General features: G+C 41.7%; 1 protein-coding gene across 1 annotated transcript in view; it reads right to left on the minus strand.

The window, feature by feature from the left end:
- Positions 1–17,022, minus strand: part of DISC1 (DISC1 scaffold protein) — a 551,192-nt gene extending 534,170 nt beyond the window's left edge. Inside the window, 2 exon segments of the mRNA XM_023728155.1 lie at positions 16,798–16,897; positions 16,954–17,022. Of these exon segments, the coding sequence (XP_023583923.1) occupies positions 16,798–16,897; positions 16,954–17,022 (169 nt within the window).
- Between the last annotated feature and the right edge of the window lie 2,860 nt (positions 17,023–19,882).

Genomic DNA, 19,882 nt, shown 5'->3' on the forward strand with positions numbered 1-19,882 from the left:
AGGAGCATTCTGGTTGTACTTCTTCCAAGACAGATTTGTTTGTTCTTTTGGTAGTCCATGGTATATTCAATACTCTTCGCCAACACCACAATTCAAAGCCGTCAATTCTTCAGTCTTCCTTATTCATTGCCCAGCTTTCGCATGCATATGATGCGATTGAAACCATCACAGAAAATATTTATTTGGACTTTGATGTTTTATGGTAAATCAGATGATAAAATAGAGAAACGAGTGCCAAATTAAATTATCATTAACTTATAGCTAGGTGAATAATAGGTCACTACGTATATTAACTGAAAAATCACTGTCACCATAAGGTTATGGCTCTGGTGGTACACCACAGAGATATGTCTTTGACCCTGTCTTGCTTAACAGTTTCATCAGTAACTGAGATGAAGATATAGAAGGCATGTTTATTGAATACTGGATGACAGAACGTACATGAGAAAGTCCACAAGAGTCTAGAACAGTAGACCAAACCAACAGATAAACATGTGCAGTCCTACATTTAGGTTCAAATACTTGTTTGGATACAAGATGGAAGGAAATAATATAAGAAACCAAGCTTGACTAGCCAGAGAATTTTAGCTGGATAAAGTTTAATGACCTGATAGAACTCTAATATCCTCCCAAATCTGCTTCTCTCGTAGCCTTTCTCCCCCTCCCCGCCGTAATAGCTCCTCCATCCTTCCAGTTGCTCAGGCCAAATATCTAGCAGGCACAGATCCTGTTGCTCTACCTTCACAAAATCTCCCAAATCTAGCTACTTTTCACTGCATCCACTGCCACTACTCTGGCCCAGGTACCATCATTTCTCACTTCAATTATTACAATCGTTTTCTTGCTAGCTTCCCTGCTTCTGCCCTTGCCCACCTTCAGTCCATCACAGCAGCCAGCATGATCTTGTTAAAACTTAGGTCAGTCATGTCACTTCTAGAGTCAAAGCCTTTCACTGTCTTTCCAGCTCTCTCAAAAGTAGAAGCCAAAGTCCTCACTGAAAGGTCCTGTGTGATTTGGTCCATTATCTCCCTGACCTCATTTTCTACTACAATCCCCCGATCACTTGCTCCAACCACACTGCTGTCCTTCCTAGTTTATGTGCCAGGCATACTCCACCTGGATATCTGGGATGATCCTCCCTCACATCATCTGCACAGGCTTTGCCCTTTCATGTCCTTCAGGTCTTCACTCAAAGGTCATCTTCTCAGCAAAAAAAACTGCAACCTTCCTGGCTTTACTTTATTTTTCTCCTTAGCACTTATCATTTACATTTTCTCTCTCCTATATGCATATATAGGAGCAATATTATATAATGTGTGTGCGTATATGTGTATATATATATATATAATGTGTATATATGTGTGTGTGTGCTGTTAGTTGCTGTTGTATCAACTTTGATTTTATATATACATATATAGAGAGAGAGAACGTATATACTGGTATATATGTACATATATATATACACACACACACAAGCTGCCAAAGAGTTAATTCCGACTCATGGTGACCCTATGTGTGTACAGTAAAACTATGCTCCATAAGGTTTTCAATGGCTGTGACCTTTCAGGAGTAGACTGCCAAGTCTTTCTTCCAAGGCACCTCTGGGTAGACCCCAACCTCCAACATTTCAGTTAGCAGCCGAGCACGTTAACCTTTTAACCTGAGCACCACCCAGGACTCCCACAGATGAATATCACCTGCAATATCATTTTATTTATGCTTTTGTTTAAATTGACTTGTTCTTTTTGCTTAAATAAATCTATTTTAAAGAATATTTTATATTATTACTACCATAAATGGGATATAATAATCACTTACCATATTTAGAAGGTAACCATAAAAATAAAGACAATAAAAAGAAAGCATTTTTTTGTTGTCTGCCAATGGCTTTGGGACAGAAGCTTGACCTGCTGGGTCTTTACTAAAACGGGATATCAGTGCTAGAGAAGGCTAAAGACACACTGACAGCAAATCGAGCCTTTCTCCTTGGCAGAGGATGGGGAGAAATTGGCAAGGAAACCCCCTTCTCATGCTGTGAGTCAACATATTTTCTGTCATGTCCTTTTGCCTCTGAAAATCATCTCTTGTGCCACTGGAGGGACACATCCCACACTTGAATGGGAATGACTGCCTGAGGTGAAAAATTTTACAACATGAGCTATAAGGTTCTTCGACTTCACAAGAAGGAAGATAAGAGTTTATTATTCAAATGCATGTTATAATAAGTAAAGCTGTCAACAGTGGAAAAAGCCTCTTTACAAATGATAATAATATTTAAAATCTGTTGGATGCTCTACAGTTTACAAAGCACTTTTATTTACATTATTATACTTAATCCATTTAAAATAGTGACTATTCTGTCCTTGGAAGCATTCAATAGAAGCATCTGTCAGGACAGATGATGGCTAAACCCCTTTCCATCAGCAAGTGTCTCTGAATCTCGGCTGTTTTACCACCTAGATATTTGAATTGCTGATTTTTAAGGGGTTTTTAAATTAAAACTTTAAACTATGGTCAGTAATAAACCTGAATTGGATTTGTTGAAATAGAAAGCAATGGATTGTAATTCAACATAAATGAATCACATCCACAGGAAGTTAGAATGGCAATTACTGTGCGCGTTAATATGACACATCACACCAGCAGAATAACTTCCCTGCAGCTTACCGGGGCTAAGAAGGCTGAGGCAAGGCCACTGAAAGTAAGGAAGCATTTAAAACCTGATTCCGCCATTTAAAGAAAGGAAAACTCCAAAAAGGTCAGGCAGACTGCAAAGCTCAAGTGTGAAAATCAAAAATTTTCTTCCTACATCCTTTGGCAACTTTTGGATTGCCCCAGGTTGAGCCCAGTGGAAAAGAATGAGACCTCTTTGGTCCTTTGGGTATATTCAAGTTAATAGAAATAACCAAGCCAGTTTGTTTCATCTTTCTTCTAGGGTGCTCTAAGTCTGACTCCAAGAAGCCCTGGTGGAGCAGTGGTTAAGCAGTTGCTGCTAACCAAAACGTCCGTGGTTTAAACCCACCAGCCACTCCATGGGAAAAAGATGTGGCAGTCTGCTTCTGTAAAGATTACAGCCTTGGAAATCCTATGGGGGCAGTTCCACTCTGTCCTATAGGGTCACCGTGAGTTGGAATTGACTCAACGGCAACTGTTTTTTGGTAAGTCTGAGTCCCTGAGGGATGCAAACAGTTAATGCACTCAGCTGCTAATCAAAAGGTTGGAGGTTCGAGTCCACCCAGAAGTGCCTCAGAAGAAAGGGCTGGCAATCTACTTCCAAAAAGTCTGCAACTGAAAACCCTACGGAGCACAGTTCTACTCTGACATACATGGGGTTACCATGAGTCATAATCAACTCAATGGCAACTGGTTTGGGTTTTTTGGTTAAATTCATCCTGTAAATCTTCCTCTAGGACATGGGCACTTGTCTTTCAGCATCCAGGCAGTCCACAGGATGACAGGAGAGAAGTCACCCGGCTTGCCCATTATGGAGGTATTGCATCTTAGCTACTTTGTTTGAAATATCTGCCTGCTAATACATAAAAATTTAAATACAAATTCCAGGAAGTCCAGAGGATTTGAGGCACAATAGTTTTGAGTTTAAAAGGAAAGAAACATTCCATCTCGAGAATTCCCAATAACTCAAGCAGCCTCCTCCTGTGGAGCTGGCCTTGAACTCTCCTATTCTGTTCCCCAGGGTCCAGTCATTCTCGTAGCCAGTGATGATTGGGCAAGGATGAAAGCTGCTCCCTTCCCTAAGAGCAGTTCATTTTGACTGTTCAAGCTGGCGTGGTCACGGATGTGTCACTGATGGAAAATGGTTGGGAGAGTTGACACCCTCTGAAGAATGTGTACGGAGGGGTGGGTATGAGGATAGGCAGAAGCCTGCCATTATGTCCCCTGGCTTCTCTCTGCTTCTTTTATATCAGGCTGCTATTTGCTATTTGTTAAAAGATAGCATTTCTATGTAATGCTAACATAATGGGATTAGATATTTGCTGAGAGTTTCTTAGCTTATACTGAATGTCACATTTTATTTATGCACCAGTGAAAAGTTCCCATGGCCCATTAATTAGATTAGCTCTAGAATTTGCCATTTTTCTCTCAGAATTCCATCTGTCTCTCCTTATTAGCCTGGTCTTTATATCTTTCCCTGGAGAGATTAATACAGTACTTTCTTTTTTTTTCCTCTTAGAGCCAAAAACTACATGACACAAGATGGCAGACATAATACAAGATACAAAAATCAGTCATAATGTGTTTTGCTTTGATGTAAAGAGAAAGACTTAGAGGTTGTAGCTAACAATAAACTGAACCTGAGTAAACAGCATTATGTGGACACCAAAAAATAAGCATTATTTTGGCTTGCATAGACAGCCATATAACATTCAAATTAGGGAGGTAGTAGACCTACTGCACCTGTGATCTGCAGATGACACATTCTCACTTGAAGATGACCTGAAGCAGTTACTGATGAAGGTCGAAGACTACATCCTTCAGTATGGACTACGCCTGAATGTAAAGAAAACTAAGATCCTCACAACTGGACCAATAAAAGGCATCATGATAAATGAAGAAGAAATTGAAATTGTCAATGATTTTATCCTACTTAGATCAACAATCAACATCCACGGAAGCAGCCATCAAGAAATCAAATGATGTAATGCATTGGGCAAATCTGCTACAAAAGACCTCTTTAAAGTTTTAAAAGCAAAGATGTAACTTTAATGACTAAGGTGTGTCTGACCCAAGCCATGGTGTTTTCAGTTACCTCATATGCATGCAAAATCTGGACAATGAAAAAAGAAGACAAAAAAAGAATTGATGCATTTGAATTGTGGTGTTGGTGAAGAATATATTCTTCTGCTAGAAGAATGAACAAATCAGTAATAGAAGAAATACAACCAGAATTATCCATAGAAGTGAGGCTGGCTTACTTTGGACACATCATCAGGAAAGATCAACCTTTCCACGCCTGGCAGAGTGTGATGACTCAGCTGGTGAAGTGGAACCCTGGAATATGACTTGACATGGTGGCAAAGGGAGGGAGACACGTGAAGAAAAGGAATGTTTAGAGAACTAGTTCATAAATCATGAAGAGGGTAAGGAAAGAAGAAAAACTACTGCATTAGTTTCCTATTTCTGCTGTAACAAATTACCACAAACTTAGCGACTTAGAACAACACAAATGTATTTTGTTACAGTCTGGATGTTAGAAGTCATAAATGGGTCTCACTGGGCTGAAATCAATGTGTCGGCAGGGATCTAGCCTTCCAGAGGCTCTAAAGGAAAATCCATTTTGTTGCCTTTTCCAGCTTCTAGCAGTTGCCTGCATTCCCTGGCTCACGTCCCCTTTCTCCATCTTCAAAGCCACCAGAATAGCATCTTCAAATCTCTCTTTGACTTTCACTCCTACCTCCCTCTTTCACTTACCAAAAAACAAAAAAGTCAAACCCCATTGCTGTTGAGTCAATTTTGACTCACAGGGACCCTACAGAACAGAGCAGAACTGCTCCTTAGGGTCTCCAAGGGGCAGTGGGTGGATTCGAACTGCTGACCTTTTGGTTAGCAGCTGATAACCACTGTGCCACCAGGGCTTATAAGGACCCTGCAATTACATTGGGCCCACCCAGATAATCCAGAATAATCTCCCCATCTCAAGATCCTTAGCCTAACTACGTCTGCAAAGTCCCCTTCACCATGTAAAGCACCGTATTCACAGGTTCCATGGATTAAGATGTAGACATCTTTGAGGGGCCATTATTATGCCTACCACAACTGCCATTACCAAAAACCAAACCCACTACCATTGGGTTAATTCCACCTCATAGTGACCCTATAGGACAGAATAGAACTGCCCCCATAGGGTTTCCAAGGCTGTAAATCTTTACGGAAGCAGACTGCCACTTCTTTTTCCCCAGGAGCAGCTGGTGGGTTCAAACCTCGACCTTTTGTTAGCAGTTGAGCACTTTAATCACTGCACAACTACCATTAGATGGGAGGATAAAGGAAAGAGGGAACAAAAGACTTAAACTTAGATCACAGGCAAGATGAAGAAGTTAAAGGATTGAAAGGTAAGTGTTTATGGATCTTTAAAATAATAATAAGCTATGGAGTCAAGAGATCTGGGTTTAAATTCCAGCTATTCCATTTATGACTTGGGTGACTTTGGCAAGTTACTTAATGACTCTGGGCCTCATTTTCCTCATTGTCAAAACAAGTGTCTTAGTCATCTAGTGCTGCTGTAACAGAAATACCATAAGTGGATGGCTTTAACAAACAGAAATTTATTCTCTCATGGTCTAGTAAGCTAGAAGTCCAAATTCAGGGCGTCAGCTCCAGGGGAAGGCTTTCTCTGTTAGCTCTGGAGGAAGATCCTTGTCATCAATCTTCCCCTAGGCTAGGAGCTTCTCAGCACAGGGAACCAGGGCCCCAAGGATGTGCTCTGCTCTTGGAGCTGCTTTCTTCATGGTATGATGTCCCCCTGTCTCTCTGCTCACTTCTCTCTTTTATATCTCAAAAGAGATGGGCTCAAGACACAGTCCAATCTTATAGATTGAGTCCTGCCTTATTAACATAACTGCCGCCTATCCCACCTCATTAACATCATAAAGGTAGGATTTACAGCACATAGGCAAATCACATCAGATGACAAAATGATGGACAATCACACAATACTGGGAATCATGGCCTAGCCAAATCGTTACACATATTTTTTGGGGACACAATTCAATCCATGACAACAAGGATAAGACCAGTACCTTCTCCTTAGGCTCTGAGGAGAGTTAAATGAGCTATACATGTGGCCCATTAGCATACGGTCTGACACGTAGTAAGGATTCAATAAATGGTCCAAAGATCTAACAATTAGGAAACTGAGGCTCACAAAATTAAGTAGCTTGGCCATCTCTGTCCAACATCAATATCTGTGATGCTTCCAGGATTAAGATCAGTGTTAGGGAGATATCTGTGATTCAGTAAAAAAATAAGATTCTATATCCAGGTTTCAGTGCTACATGGGGGGACTTAACGGAGCATTAGCCCCCGTGTAACTGATGATCTGGCTGAGGAGATCAAAGAAATACACAGAATATAAATATATGTGTCAAGTAAGTACCAAATGTGATGTGCTAAATGGGTGGAAAAGACAAAATGTGCAATAGTTCGATAAAAAGTGATACGAGTCATTAATCTGGGCTCATTAAAAAAGGCTTCCTAAATCCAAAGACTCTACTAAAAAGCTTCTAGAACTAATAGAGAAATTTAGCAAAGTTGCAGGATACAAGGTCAACACACAAAAATCAGTTGGGTTTCTATAAACCAGCAATAAGAAATCTGAAAAACAGATTAAGAAAACAACTCCATTTACAATAGCATCTAAGAGAACAAAAATCTAGGAATACATTTAGCTAGGAATGTGAAAGACTGATATAATGAAAATTATAAAACATTGCTGAAAGAGACTCAGGAAGACCTAAATAGATGGAAGGACATTCCATACTCATGGATTGGAAGGCTTAATATAGTCAAGATGTCAATACTACCCAAAACAATCTACAGATACAATGCAAACCCAATCAAAATTCCAACAGCATTCTTTAAAGAAATGGAAAATCTAATCCTTAATTTTATATGGAAAGACAAGAGACCCCAAATAGCCAAAGCAACTCTGAAGAAGAACAAAGTAACAGGCCTCACACTTCCTGACTTCAAAACATATTACACAGCTACAGTAATCAAAACAACCTGGTACTGGTTCAATGACAGATGCATAAACCAATGGAATAGAATTGAAAACCCAGAAATAAATCCAAATATCTATGATGAATTTATTTTTGACAAGAGAGTGAAATCTATTCAATGGGGAAGGAATAGTCCCTTCAACAAACGGTGCTGACAAAACTACATTTCCACATGCAGAAAAATAAAACAAGATCCATACTTCATGCCATACACGCTAATTCAAAATGGATCAAGGATCTAATGTTAAATATACAACCATAAAAGCTTTGGGGCCTAATTTCTTTCAGTGGTAGATTATCTAGCACAACAATGAATGCACGAGCAACAGAAAACAAAATAGATAACCGGGAGCTCATAAAAGTTAAATACTTACGTTCGTCAAAAGACTTTACCCAAAGAGCAAAGAAACAACCTACAGACTGGGAAAAAAATCTTTGGGAACAATATAACCAATAACGGTATAACATCTAAAATATATAGAAAATTTCTACAACTTAACAACAAAAAGACAAATAACTCAATCAAAAACTGGGCAAAGAACACGAACACATCACTTAAGAGGATATTCAAATGGCCAACAGACACGTGAAAAGATGCTCAATCAGAAAAATACAAAACAAGGCCACAATGAGATACCATTTTGCTCCCACTAGAATAGCCAAGATTAAAAAAAAAAAAAAAGGAAAATAACAAGTGTTGGAGGGTATGTGGAGAAATTGGAACCCTCATCCATTGCTGGTATGAATGCAATATGGTACAGCCATTGTGGAAAACAGTCTGGTTGTTCCTCAAAAAACTAGAGGTAGAGCTGCCATATGATCCAGCAATTCCACTCCTAGGGATCTAATAGAAGTGACATGAACAGGTATATATACACCTATGTTTACCATAGCACTATTCAGAATAGCAAAAAGATGGAAACAACCTAAGTGTTTATCAATGGATGAATGCATGGGTATAATGTGGTACATACCTACAATGGAATACTACTCAGCAATAAAGTAAAATGAGTTCTCGAAACATCTTACAACATGGATGAACCTGGAGGACATAATGTTCAATGAAATAAGTCAATCACAAAAGAACAAATATTGTATGTTCTCACTTGTATGAAATAACATGAATAGGTAAATATACAGAAACTAATATTCATTAGTGGTTATCAGAGATGGGTGGTGGGGGAGAGGAGCAGTCACTCTCTAGATAGTAGAAACTTGTTATTTTTGGTAATGGGGACAGTAACACCAAATGAGGGCGAAGTGTGCACAGTCTGACCAAGGTAAAAGATGTCACCAAGATGTACACAAGTTAGTATTGCTATGGCATACGTAATTTTGCAACAACAACCAAAAAATATACGCGCGGGTATATATGTATGTACACAGGCATACATGTGTATATTGTTGTTGTTGTTAGGTGCCGTCGGGTGAGTTCCAACTCACAATCACTGCTATGTTTGAGCCTATTGTTGCAGCCACTGTGTCAATCCATCTTGCTGAGGGTCTTTCTCTTTTTCACTGATGCTCTACTTTACCAAGCATGATGTCCTCCGTCAAGGACTGGTCCCTCCTGATAACATGTCCAAAGTACATGAGACAAAGTCTTGCCACCCTCTCTTCTAAGGAGCATTCTGGCTGTATTCCTTCCAATACAGATTTGTTCATTCTTCTTGCAGTCCACGGTATATTCAATATTATTCACTAACATCACAATTCAAAGGCATCATTTCTTCTTAGGTCTTCCTTATTCACTGTCCAGCTTTCCCACGCATATGGGGTGACTGAAACTACCATCTTGGATCAGACACACCTTAGTCCTCAAAGTGACATATTTGCTTTTTGGCACTTTAACTAGGTATTTTGCAGCAGATTTGCCCAATGCAATCTATCTTTTGATTTCTTGACTGCTGCTTCCATGGGTGTTGATTGTGGATCCAAGTAAAATGAAATCCTTGACAACTTCAATTATTTTCTCTGTTTATCATGATGCTGCTTATTGGTCCAGTTGTGAGGTAACCACTTGTGTATTCAACTTCAAATTTTGCCATGGAGAATAAAAGACAAGGAAAAACTTCCCACAATAGAGCCAGGGGCCATAGAGACAAATTGACAAGAGGCTTCCTTTCAGACAGCAGAATCAGGAAATAATCAAGAAGCTTCTCCCATCCTCTGGGTTGGGGTCTTCACCATGCTGTTCAATAGGATTCCATAATTGCTTTGAACCTGTGACTACTGTGCCTCTTCTTTTTTGCCCTGTTCTAAATGAGAGTTTTTAATGCTGTTATGCTGTCTCTGTTCCACCATCAAAAATTGAAAGGGGCTGAGGAGGAGGCAGGTAAGTGTTCTTCTTTAGTTCATAAGACACCAAACCATGAGGGGCCTTACTGAGATGTGATGGAGAAGCCTGCACATCACACAGAGATCCTGGACATGCAGCCAGCTGCAATGACTGGTTGTCCCCCTTTTGGGAGGGGGTGAGTGAGTTCTATGTGTGAGATGAAAAGTGAAACAGGTATTTGGTGACCACAAGGGGGAACTCTGGCAGAGTCTCGCTAGTGTTACCAAATCTATTTCCTTTTCTTCCTGCATACACAGCTAAATGACATTTCCCAACCTCCCTTGCAGTTCTGTGTGGTAATGTGACCAACTCTTGCTAATGGAATGTGAGCAGAAGTGCATCTGCCACTTCCTATTCTGATCCATGAAAAAAATTCTATGAAATCTTCTGCTCTCTCTTTCTCACCATCTGCAGGCTGGGTGACAGTGGCCAGGGCATTCTGGTATAGCCTCTATCGGCCTGAGTTCCTTCCCAAAATGACCAAGTAAGGCAAAGTAGCCCCTCCATCCAAGCCTGATGGCTTCAAGGTAACTGAACCCGTTGTTGAAATGACTTTGGAGAACATGGCCAGATCAGATGGATACCTGCAGCAGATCGGCAGTGCAATGGATCCCTTTTATACGGCATTTCTCGCCATGGTGTTGTGACTCCTACAAAATGATTGCGTGGGACTATGCAAAAAGGTGCTTGTGGCCCACCAACAGGATTGGATAGCTTGCTAATAATGCAAATAAGGTGCATGGCACCCTTGTGGGGTTGGGACCATGCAAATAAGCTGTATGGAACCCTAACAAGGGGATTAGTCAGTTTTGCCATTCCACTGTGCTTAAAATTAGCCATCCCAGAGGCAAAAAAGTGGAGTACCTCACTACCACCAAGAAGAAAGAAGAGCCAGGAGTGGAGCACATCCTTTGGACCCAGGGTCCCTGTGTTCAGAAACCCCTAGACCCAAGAGACAGACAGAGAGAGAAACATAGCACGAGATGGCGAGAAGCAGTGGCAGAGAATCAGCAGCAGCAGAACCAAGAGACCAGTGTGAGACAGCACAGTGGGCTTCCTGACCCACAGAGCGAGGTAGGCTTCCTGATCCACAGAGTGAAAGAGCTGAGCGCCCTCAGGCAGGAGGCTTGCTGGCAGAGTGGGGTGCCTCCAGGCACTCTTCAGCAGAGCTAGGCTTGCTGACCCATGAAGCTACAGAGCTGAGCGTCTTCAGGCTGAGGCTTACTGGCAGAGTGGGATGCCTCTGGGCACTTACCAGTGGAGATAAAGAGCTTTGCAATACTTTCCCGAGAAGGGCAGAGGCTGGGCCAGCCCAAGAGGCCCAAGAGACCTGAGGGGCTGAGAGCCGAGAAGGAGAGGGCCAGGGACAGGCCTGCCTATGGGCACAGCCAAGAAGCTGTCCTGACCAAAGAACTGTATCCTGAGTCGTTCCTGATCCTGAGTTATAGCCTGTTACTTCCCTAATAAGCCCCAAAACTATGAGTATGGTCTGTGAGTACTGTGTGGCCACTGCAACAAATTATTAAACCAGCAGAGAAGTAGAGAGTGCCATGAGAGGGACAGCTGGTGTTGAAATTGGTGAAAAGGTTGGAGGGTGGAGGTATGTCTGACCTCCACCTCATAGCAATCAGCTTTGGTCTGATGGTGATTCTCTCTCCCCTTTGTGAAGTTAGAGGAGGTCAGACACACCCCCACCATGCTACTTTTTACGGTAACCATCAGTAAATGAAAGAGAACTTGAAATTTACCTACGAGAGAAACAAACTTATAAGATTTTAAGCTGTTAATATTTCCGAACATTTGTTACAGCACTAGCATCACCTTAAATATAAGAATTTAATAATATTAGCATGATGTAAAGGGTGACAACTGTGAACATTCTTTTTAATGTGACTGAATAAATAAATTTGGTGCAAATAGGATGCACTACCATCAGAAAGTATGATGTAAAGAAATATTTATTGACTTGAAAACTTATTATGCTATACTAATAAATAGAAAAAATTAGGTTAGAAAACAAGATGTAACATAATCTCATTTCTGTAAAACTGTATATGTATGTATATACAGACTCTGAGAGCCATCTAGGAGGATGTTCACTAAATATTAACAGTGAGGATGGTGGAACTTCAGTGATTATTTCTTCTTCCACCTTGTATTTTTCAAGCTTGTTTGATTTTTTACAATATTTATGTTTTGTTTTTTATATAAAAACAATAAAGCTATTTCTTAACATTAATTGGATTATTTTTCCTCCAGTTGACCCTGTAATATCCCTTCTATTTCTCCTTAAGATCGTCTCCCCATTCTCTTCAATACTGAATTTCCTAAAATCATTACATCAAGCAAGTCAGAAAACCTATGGTTCAGAAGTCCCCCTCCCAAGATAATAATATTATCTAGGCTTACAGCTCATTTGAATTACTAGTATAATGTTGCCTTTTCACAGTACCTATATCACCTCATGAGAAGTTACTTGAATTTCCTAGTCTCTGCCCTCTATAACTACAGGGCATGGAGCAAGTCTTGTATGATAAAAGAGGTGGTGTGAGCTAATTCAGTGAAAGGCCTCTATCACAAAGCCCCTGGCATAACTTAAACAAGGAACCAGTGAGAAGGAAGAAGCAGATACAGTAGAGAGCCAAAGCCAGGCTCTGAAATGTTTCTCACATAGGCATGACTACTGGTGTGTCTATCCCTGAGCTAATTACCTTCCTCCTAGCCAGAGTGAAAGAATGACCCTCTTACTACACAGACCTCTCTGTTATCAGGAGCATGGAAAAGGTAACTGTGGTTAAAGTTCTCACCACTGGATTTAGGTCCTAGGACATATGCTAAATGGCTGCCACACAAATAATATAATACAGTTTTGAGCAGAGGTGTTTTGTGGCTAAGAATCAGTATAAATATGAACCCCAGAATGTAAGGAGTAATCAGATTCCCACTTCTCCATCATTTCTGACACCAGCTGCCCATGTGGCACCTTCTCTCTCTCTGACCCTAGCCACCCAGAGTTAGAACATATCTCATAAGTTAAAAGGACACCGTCCTGCTGGCCAAAGATTTTGGTCTTCCCACTACCCCTTCAGGATGCCAGTCACAAACTCTAAGGCCTTCCCTGGGTTCCCTCAATTACCTGCTGGCTCCCCCTACTCCTTTGTGTTTAATAATTCACAGGAATGAGTCACAGAACTCACAAAAAGTATTATACTTAGGATTACAGATTTATTATAGCAATAGGATACAAATCAGGATCATCATAAGGAGAGATGCATGGGTGAGGTCTGCGAGGGCTCCTAACTCAAAGTTTCTGTGTCCCAAAGAGGGCACGTCACCCTCCCTTTGCTGACCAGGAAGCTCTGTGAGCCTCCACGTTCAGGGCTTTTATCAGCCAGTCATGACTGATCCCTTATTGCATATGTATGATAGGCTAAATCATGCCTCCTAAGGTTAGTTGGAGGAAACCTCATGGCACAGTGGTTAAAGTGCTCCTCTGCTAACCAAAAAGTCAGTGGTTGGAACCCACCAGCTGCTCTGAGGAAGAAAGAAATGGCAGTCTCCTTTCGTAAAGATTTACAACCTTGGAAACCCTATGGGGAAGTTCTACTCTGTCCTATAGGGTCGCTATGAGTCGTAATCAACTCAGTGGCAGTGGGTTTGGTTTGGGTTAAGGTTAGTTGACATTGGCCTACCAGGTGAGTCTTTTCTGGTCTAGCAAACTCCATTATTAACACAAATCATCATGTGTGGTCTGGAAGTTTCAGATAAAGGCACTTCAATTACTACCAGGGTTACTTGAGAGAAACTAAGGACAAAGGTAAAAATTGTTTTCCATTACCACACAGATGTGGACCAGGGGAACTAGAGTTTTAGGAAAATTAATCTAACCATATTGTCCACAGTGATGAGAAAGAGGGTTTGAGAGGCTAGAGGCTGAAAATCTGTTTTAAAAGGCAACGGCAGTAATCCCAATATAAGTGATGAAGATGGAAAGAGAAAGGAAGCATCTTGTCCTTCAAGATACTAGGAGTTCACCCAGCCTCTGAGCCCCAACAGATCAACAGAGTCCATGCCCTAAGTGCAGGAAAATTGAAACCACTCAACTCTAGGTACATCGAACAGGGCAAATTTAATACAGGGAATTGTTTACAAAGGTATGGAAAGAACTGGAAGAGAATAAAGGAAAAGGAGAGGCAGGAGCAAAAAGGAAGGGATGATAGCCAGATATCTCAAGACATTTATGCTTCTGGGATGGATCCTTGAGCCAGTTCCTTCTGTTATGCCACTAAAGGAATTGTGTCATTTGGTTCTGGAGCTATATCATCCAGGACTGGAACCCCTAAAAGGGGCTACCTAAAACACTCCATCCCTAAGACTGCCACAGCAACTGCCTGCAACTACCACACTATGAAAACCAGAATCAGGAAGCTTTGCTCTTCTTTCTACCTCCTGGTCTCCCATCAGATCTCCTACTGGCAGAATTTAACAGAAAATGGGTTGGCAAGGGGGACAGGGATTTGTAGTTTTCAGAATCCCAGCCCCAGCAGTAAAAGCAAAGCACAGAAGGGTGGGTGAGGGGCCAAGAGACCACAGATAAATAACCAGCACCAAGCTCCACCCTTACTATTTCCTCACATGTGTTAACAAATGCTCGTTCCAGAGAGCACATGCAGGGTAGTGCTGGGGTGCAGGCGAAATTATAGCCCTTGGCCTCAAAGAAAGTTTTTCCATTCCAGAGAAAATTTAGAATTTGAGAAATAGCAAAATGCTCCCCTGACTCTCTGGTAATTGTATCATTGAAACTAACCTGCAACAGCCAAGGTGAAGTCAGGTAAAGCATACCCTGCACTCTTCCAGAAGGTGTCCACTACACTAATGAAAACATCTTTCTTTTGTTGACAGGGCTGCCGCTAGCACATATGGTACCGTTGTACAAATTTTTTCAAAGGTGCCTCCTCTGAACTCATGAACTATAAAAGATGCCCCCTCTGGGAGGATAAATCAGGAGAAGGTGTCCCCTCTGAGCTGATAAACGAGAAAGGGGCTGCCTTCCTCTGGGCTGACCGAGAGCCAGAACCCCGGCACACGTCAACCCCTCCCCCCTTGGCCAGGAGCCTTAGTGTGGGATGCCACCTGTACAGTTGTAGGCTGCAGCCCACCTATTTTAACCTGTGACTTTCTAATCCTGTTTGCATATATTATCTCCTGCAGTCCTCACAACAGTCCTGCAAAATACCCATTATTATTGTGCAGCTTATAGATGACAAGAAATTCAACGACTTGTTCCCAGCCGTATACCTAGTAAGGGCCAGAAGAGCTGGAAGAGATCTGCAAACTAATAATAGCTGCTCAATGACAATACCAGGAAACCCTGATGGCGTAGTGGTTAAGAATTCAGCCGCTAACCAAAAGGTCGGCAGTTCGAATCCACCAGGTGCTCCGTGGAAACCCTATGGGGCAATTCTACTCTGTCCTATAGGGTCACTATGAGTCGGAATCGACTTGACAGCAATGGGTTTCAACGGGTTTTAATGACAATACTGAGTGGCTACTGTGAGGCGGGTACTGTACATGTGTCTCCACACATGTAATCACAGTCAGTCCTCATAGCAGGTTGAGGTACTGTTATCTTCTTCACTTCACCAGCCGAGTTCTTGCAGCTCAGAGAACACGTGCACTGGGAGAGGCAAACGAGGCACCCGGGTCAGGGGAGGGCCTGGCCTGCGTGCACGAGAGAATGCTCAGCCTTCGAGCCACAGTCAATGGCAGCCTTTCATTTATTTATATTTTGTTCTAGCTATTGCCTCCCTCAGAGGAAGCTCAAACACAGTCAGATCTGACAGAACAATGAGACTGACTAGGACTACAGAAGCTAGGATTTCCTGTGGATTTTTCTGCTGGTGAAACAAAAAGCCCTTAGACTCTGGCTCCTCCAGGCTCCAGGGGAACAACACTGGCATTATCTTTGCACTGAAGGCTCTTTGACTCCTACACTCACTAGAGCCAATGCTGAAAGAACACCCCAAAGGATTAGCCAAGGGGTTTGCCAAGTCCCCAGATTTACAGAATTCTTACTTGCTGGAAGTAGCTCACAAGTGACAGCTCCAAGAAACGTAAAGAAGCCAGCGAGGGAAAGCACCAAGCCAAATCCCTCCTCTGCCCCTTTTGTTGCACTTTTGCTGGGTACATTTTCATAATGATTTTATTAAATAAATTTTAACTGTGACTATTCCCTCCCTGGAGCCAAAACAACTGAGACGCCAAAGGAAAAGGAAAACTATCTGTGTTTAGAGAGAGAGGCAAACGCAGGAGTCCTGCTGAGCTGAACTTACTTTGTGATTAGAATGCCCTCTTTGGGTGTGAAATTACACCGCCAGAGTGGTGAATTTTCTGAGACAGGAGAGGCAAACTACTAGAGGGATTCCTAGAAAACAGAGCTAAACAGTGTCCTAATGAAGAATTTCAGAGCTTTTTCCTATAGTTGAAGACTCTTACAAAGACAAAATCAAGACCCAATTACACATTGAAAAAGCAAAGATTTATTGGGCCTTCAACTAGAATTCCCTGAGCAAAGCTAACTCAGATATTCTATGTTACACAGCCTTCACTTTCCAAAATATATTTGGTAGCAACCACCCAAGTTAAGCCTTCTCATCACAAACGAGACCAAAGACACTCAGAGCCCAGGACTGCATCACATGTACCGAAGGAATTGCTCACCTTGATTACCATTGGTGGCTGGCACATAAGGGCACCTTGGCAGTTCCAACCCTTTCCCCTTCAGGCCTGTCAATAGGGCAATAGTAGTTCGGCTCTCCCACTAGGCCAACAGGGTCTCTGGAGCCTGGGCAGAGTACAGGTTCAGGTATCATTTACCCTCCAGCTGCAAAATGGGGCATCAAAGGATGAATCCAAGAGACAGTATCCAGGGAAGCAGCACAGCATCTGGAAGCTGAGTACGGAAGGCAGCCTCACTCAGAGCTTCCTTCCAAGGCCGCTTTGTAGAGGAGGCAGTTTTGTGGACGAGTCAGCTTTGTAGAGGAGTCAGCCTGCACTCTTGCTCCAGGAACAGTGATTAGCTGGGGGTGAGCACCACACCCTCTGTGACGCCTTGTTCTCATCTTCCCTGCAGCACCTCTGTGACCCTCTGCCCACCCTTACTCACAGAGGGTCTTTGGTTCAGTGATGACAGGCAGCACGTCAGCGGCCGATCTCCAGAAACAATAGAGACAAACAAAATGAAGGGAACTGACGCTCAAAAGAATGAAACCAGTTGCTGTCCAGTGGATTCTGACTCATGGAGGACCCAAGTGATACTAAGAACCTGAAATGGAGGAGGAGGAAGAGGGGAAAGTAAAGGACGATGAGAAGAAAAATAACAAAAACAACATTAAATGTAAGTCCATGATCGCTCATATACACTTCCAAAATTCAAATCTCTGAGAACGACAAGCATCCTGTAACTCTGCTGGCGAACAATCCGACCTGACTGAACTTGTATAGTGGCAAACCCTCACCTCACTGATATGGAGCTATTTATAGTCTTTCTTTATCCCACTACATGGGAACAAGCATCTCTTTTGCTGGAGAAACACTAATGTGATTCAGATAAAGGATTGTGGACCTGTATTAGGATGTGAGGAAGCTCTAGTCACTGGACAAGCTATTAGGGAAGCTAAGATTATAAGCAGGACTGATGTTAGGAACAGAGACCACCCTGAGACTCCTTGAAAGAAAGGCCTGGAGAATTACTTCTGAAAAATCAGCCTAGGGAGCACAGTTCTACTCGGACACACACGGGGTCACCTTAAGTTGTGTCAAAGAGTAAAAATGCATACTCTGTTAAAATAAAAGTAAAGAGATTTATTGGAGGCTAGAAACAGTTCAAACCAGGGACATGTCAGATCTCACAAAGTGCAACAAAACACTCCAAGGAACTGAAGGTGAATAGGTGTATTTATATAGTGGAATCAGGGACTTACAATGCAATTTTTCTGATTGGATTTCAAGCATTTAGGGAAGTGGGAGGTGGGATTATTCAAAGCAGGGATCTTAAGGCAATTGGCTTAAGGGAGATATGTGGGCTTTTTAGATTAGTAATTATTGAAAATTGCAGAGGTACGTGACTATAGAGGGTTTACAGAGTGGTCACAAGGTAATCACAGGACATTCCTTCTGAAGACATTCTGTTAAAATAGCTTTCTCAAGCAAAGCATTTCCTGGAGGTAGCTTGCGCAGGTGACTTCTTATAAGCCATTTGCGTGAAGACCCTCTGGGAAAGTTATGTGACATCCCTTCTTAGCTCAATCACAGAGAACAACATTTCCTTAGCTGCATGATTAAGTCTGTTCAAAGGTTAATGGTTGCTGGGGAAGCAAGCACCATCTTAAGACGGAGTCAGGGCTCAGACGCAGGTTAGTCACTTTGACAGAACCAAACACCTCAATTATGGCGCTCTGACACTGCTGGAATCCATTCAACAGCAACAGGTATTGGATGTTAGCGACACTACTGGCAAGTTTAGAAAAAAAGCAATTCTTTACACCCAAATATTATGGATTGTGAAGATTTTTGATACAAATGATCATAAAAGATCTTTATCACAACTCTATGAATTGAGGGCCTGATATCATTATCCCCATTTCCACAAGTGAGGACGTTGAGGTGCAGAGAGATTCAATGGCTCTCGCACAGTCTTGACTCCCAGTCTAGTGTTCTTTCCACCATGCCACTCAACCAATTATGGTTAACCATTAATTACCCACAACAATATCAAGTAAGCTTAAGTATTTTTATTACAATTTGAATTAAAGTTGCCTTTGAAACATATTTCTGTGCTAATATTAAAAGATGCATTGGTCTGATTTTCAGAAATTCACAATACTTCATGATAAGTAATGAAACTCGTGGAGACAGAACGTGGGAGGAGTTGGGAACAGTAGTGGCGTCAAGGATTGGCTTTGGGGGTGCTGCAGCCCCCCATATGTTTCATCAGTCCCTAAAGCCACTCTAAATTAAAATAATGATAATATGCTTTGTTATGGGCAACAGATATTTTTCTCTTACGAAATGTGTGAATGGAAGCACCTTTAGAAATTTTTGCAACTTTTATTAATCTTGAACATGCAATCTATATAAAAAGAGTGTGCTTGCATGCAAAAGCAACTTTAACGTAAGTGCCCTATTCTCCCCTTTCTAGCTCACTTGCTGCCCTAAGCCTCTCCACATACCATGGCAGGAGCCACCACTGGTTGGGAAGCAATTCTACCTACTTCCCCCATGCCACGGTGGCTACATTACATATGTTATTTTCAATCAATTCAATTCAATAAGTCTTTATTCCTACTGTGGGTCGAACACAAATGATAAAAAGATAAATAAGACAAGTCCTGCCTCAAGAATTTCAGACCAGATTAATGTTCAGACATATTCAAAAGACTTGGTTTCTCTCCACTAAATTCCTGGTTATCTCAAACCTTCCTTCACTCTAATTTGATTAATAAGTATCCATTTACTGGGAAAAGCCATCAGCTAATTTGGATCCAAAAACCAAAACAAAACCCGTTGCCTTCGAGTCAATTCCGACCAATAGTGATGCTATAGAACAGAGTAGAACTGCCCCATAAGGTTTCCAAGGAGGGACTGGTGGATTCGAACTGCTGACCTTTTGGTTAGCAGCAGAGCTTTTAACCACTACGCCACCAGGGTTCCCTAATTTGGATAGGATATGGTATAAAAGAATCTTTTGTTGATTAAAAAGCAGAGTAAATTTTAAGAGCAATGTCTGTGTAAATTCATACCAAGA

Source organism: Trichechus manatus, unplaced genomic scaffold (assembly GCF_000243295.1).
Source record: "Trichechus manatus latirostris isolate Lorelei unplaced genomic scaffold, TriManLat1.0 scaffold00021, whole genome shotgun sequence".
NCBI classification, from domain to species: Eukaryota; Metazoa; Chordata; class Mammalia; order Sirenia; family Trichechidae; genus Trichechus; species Trichechus manatus.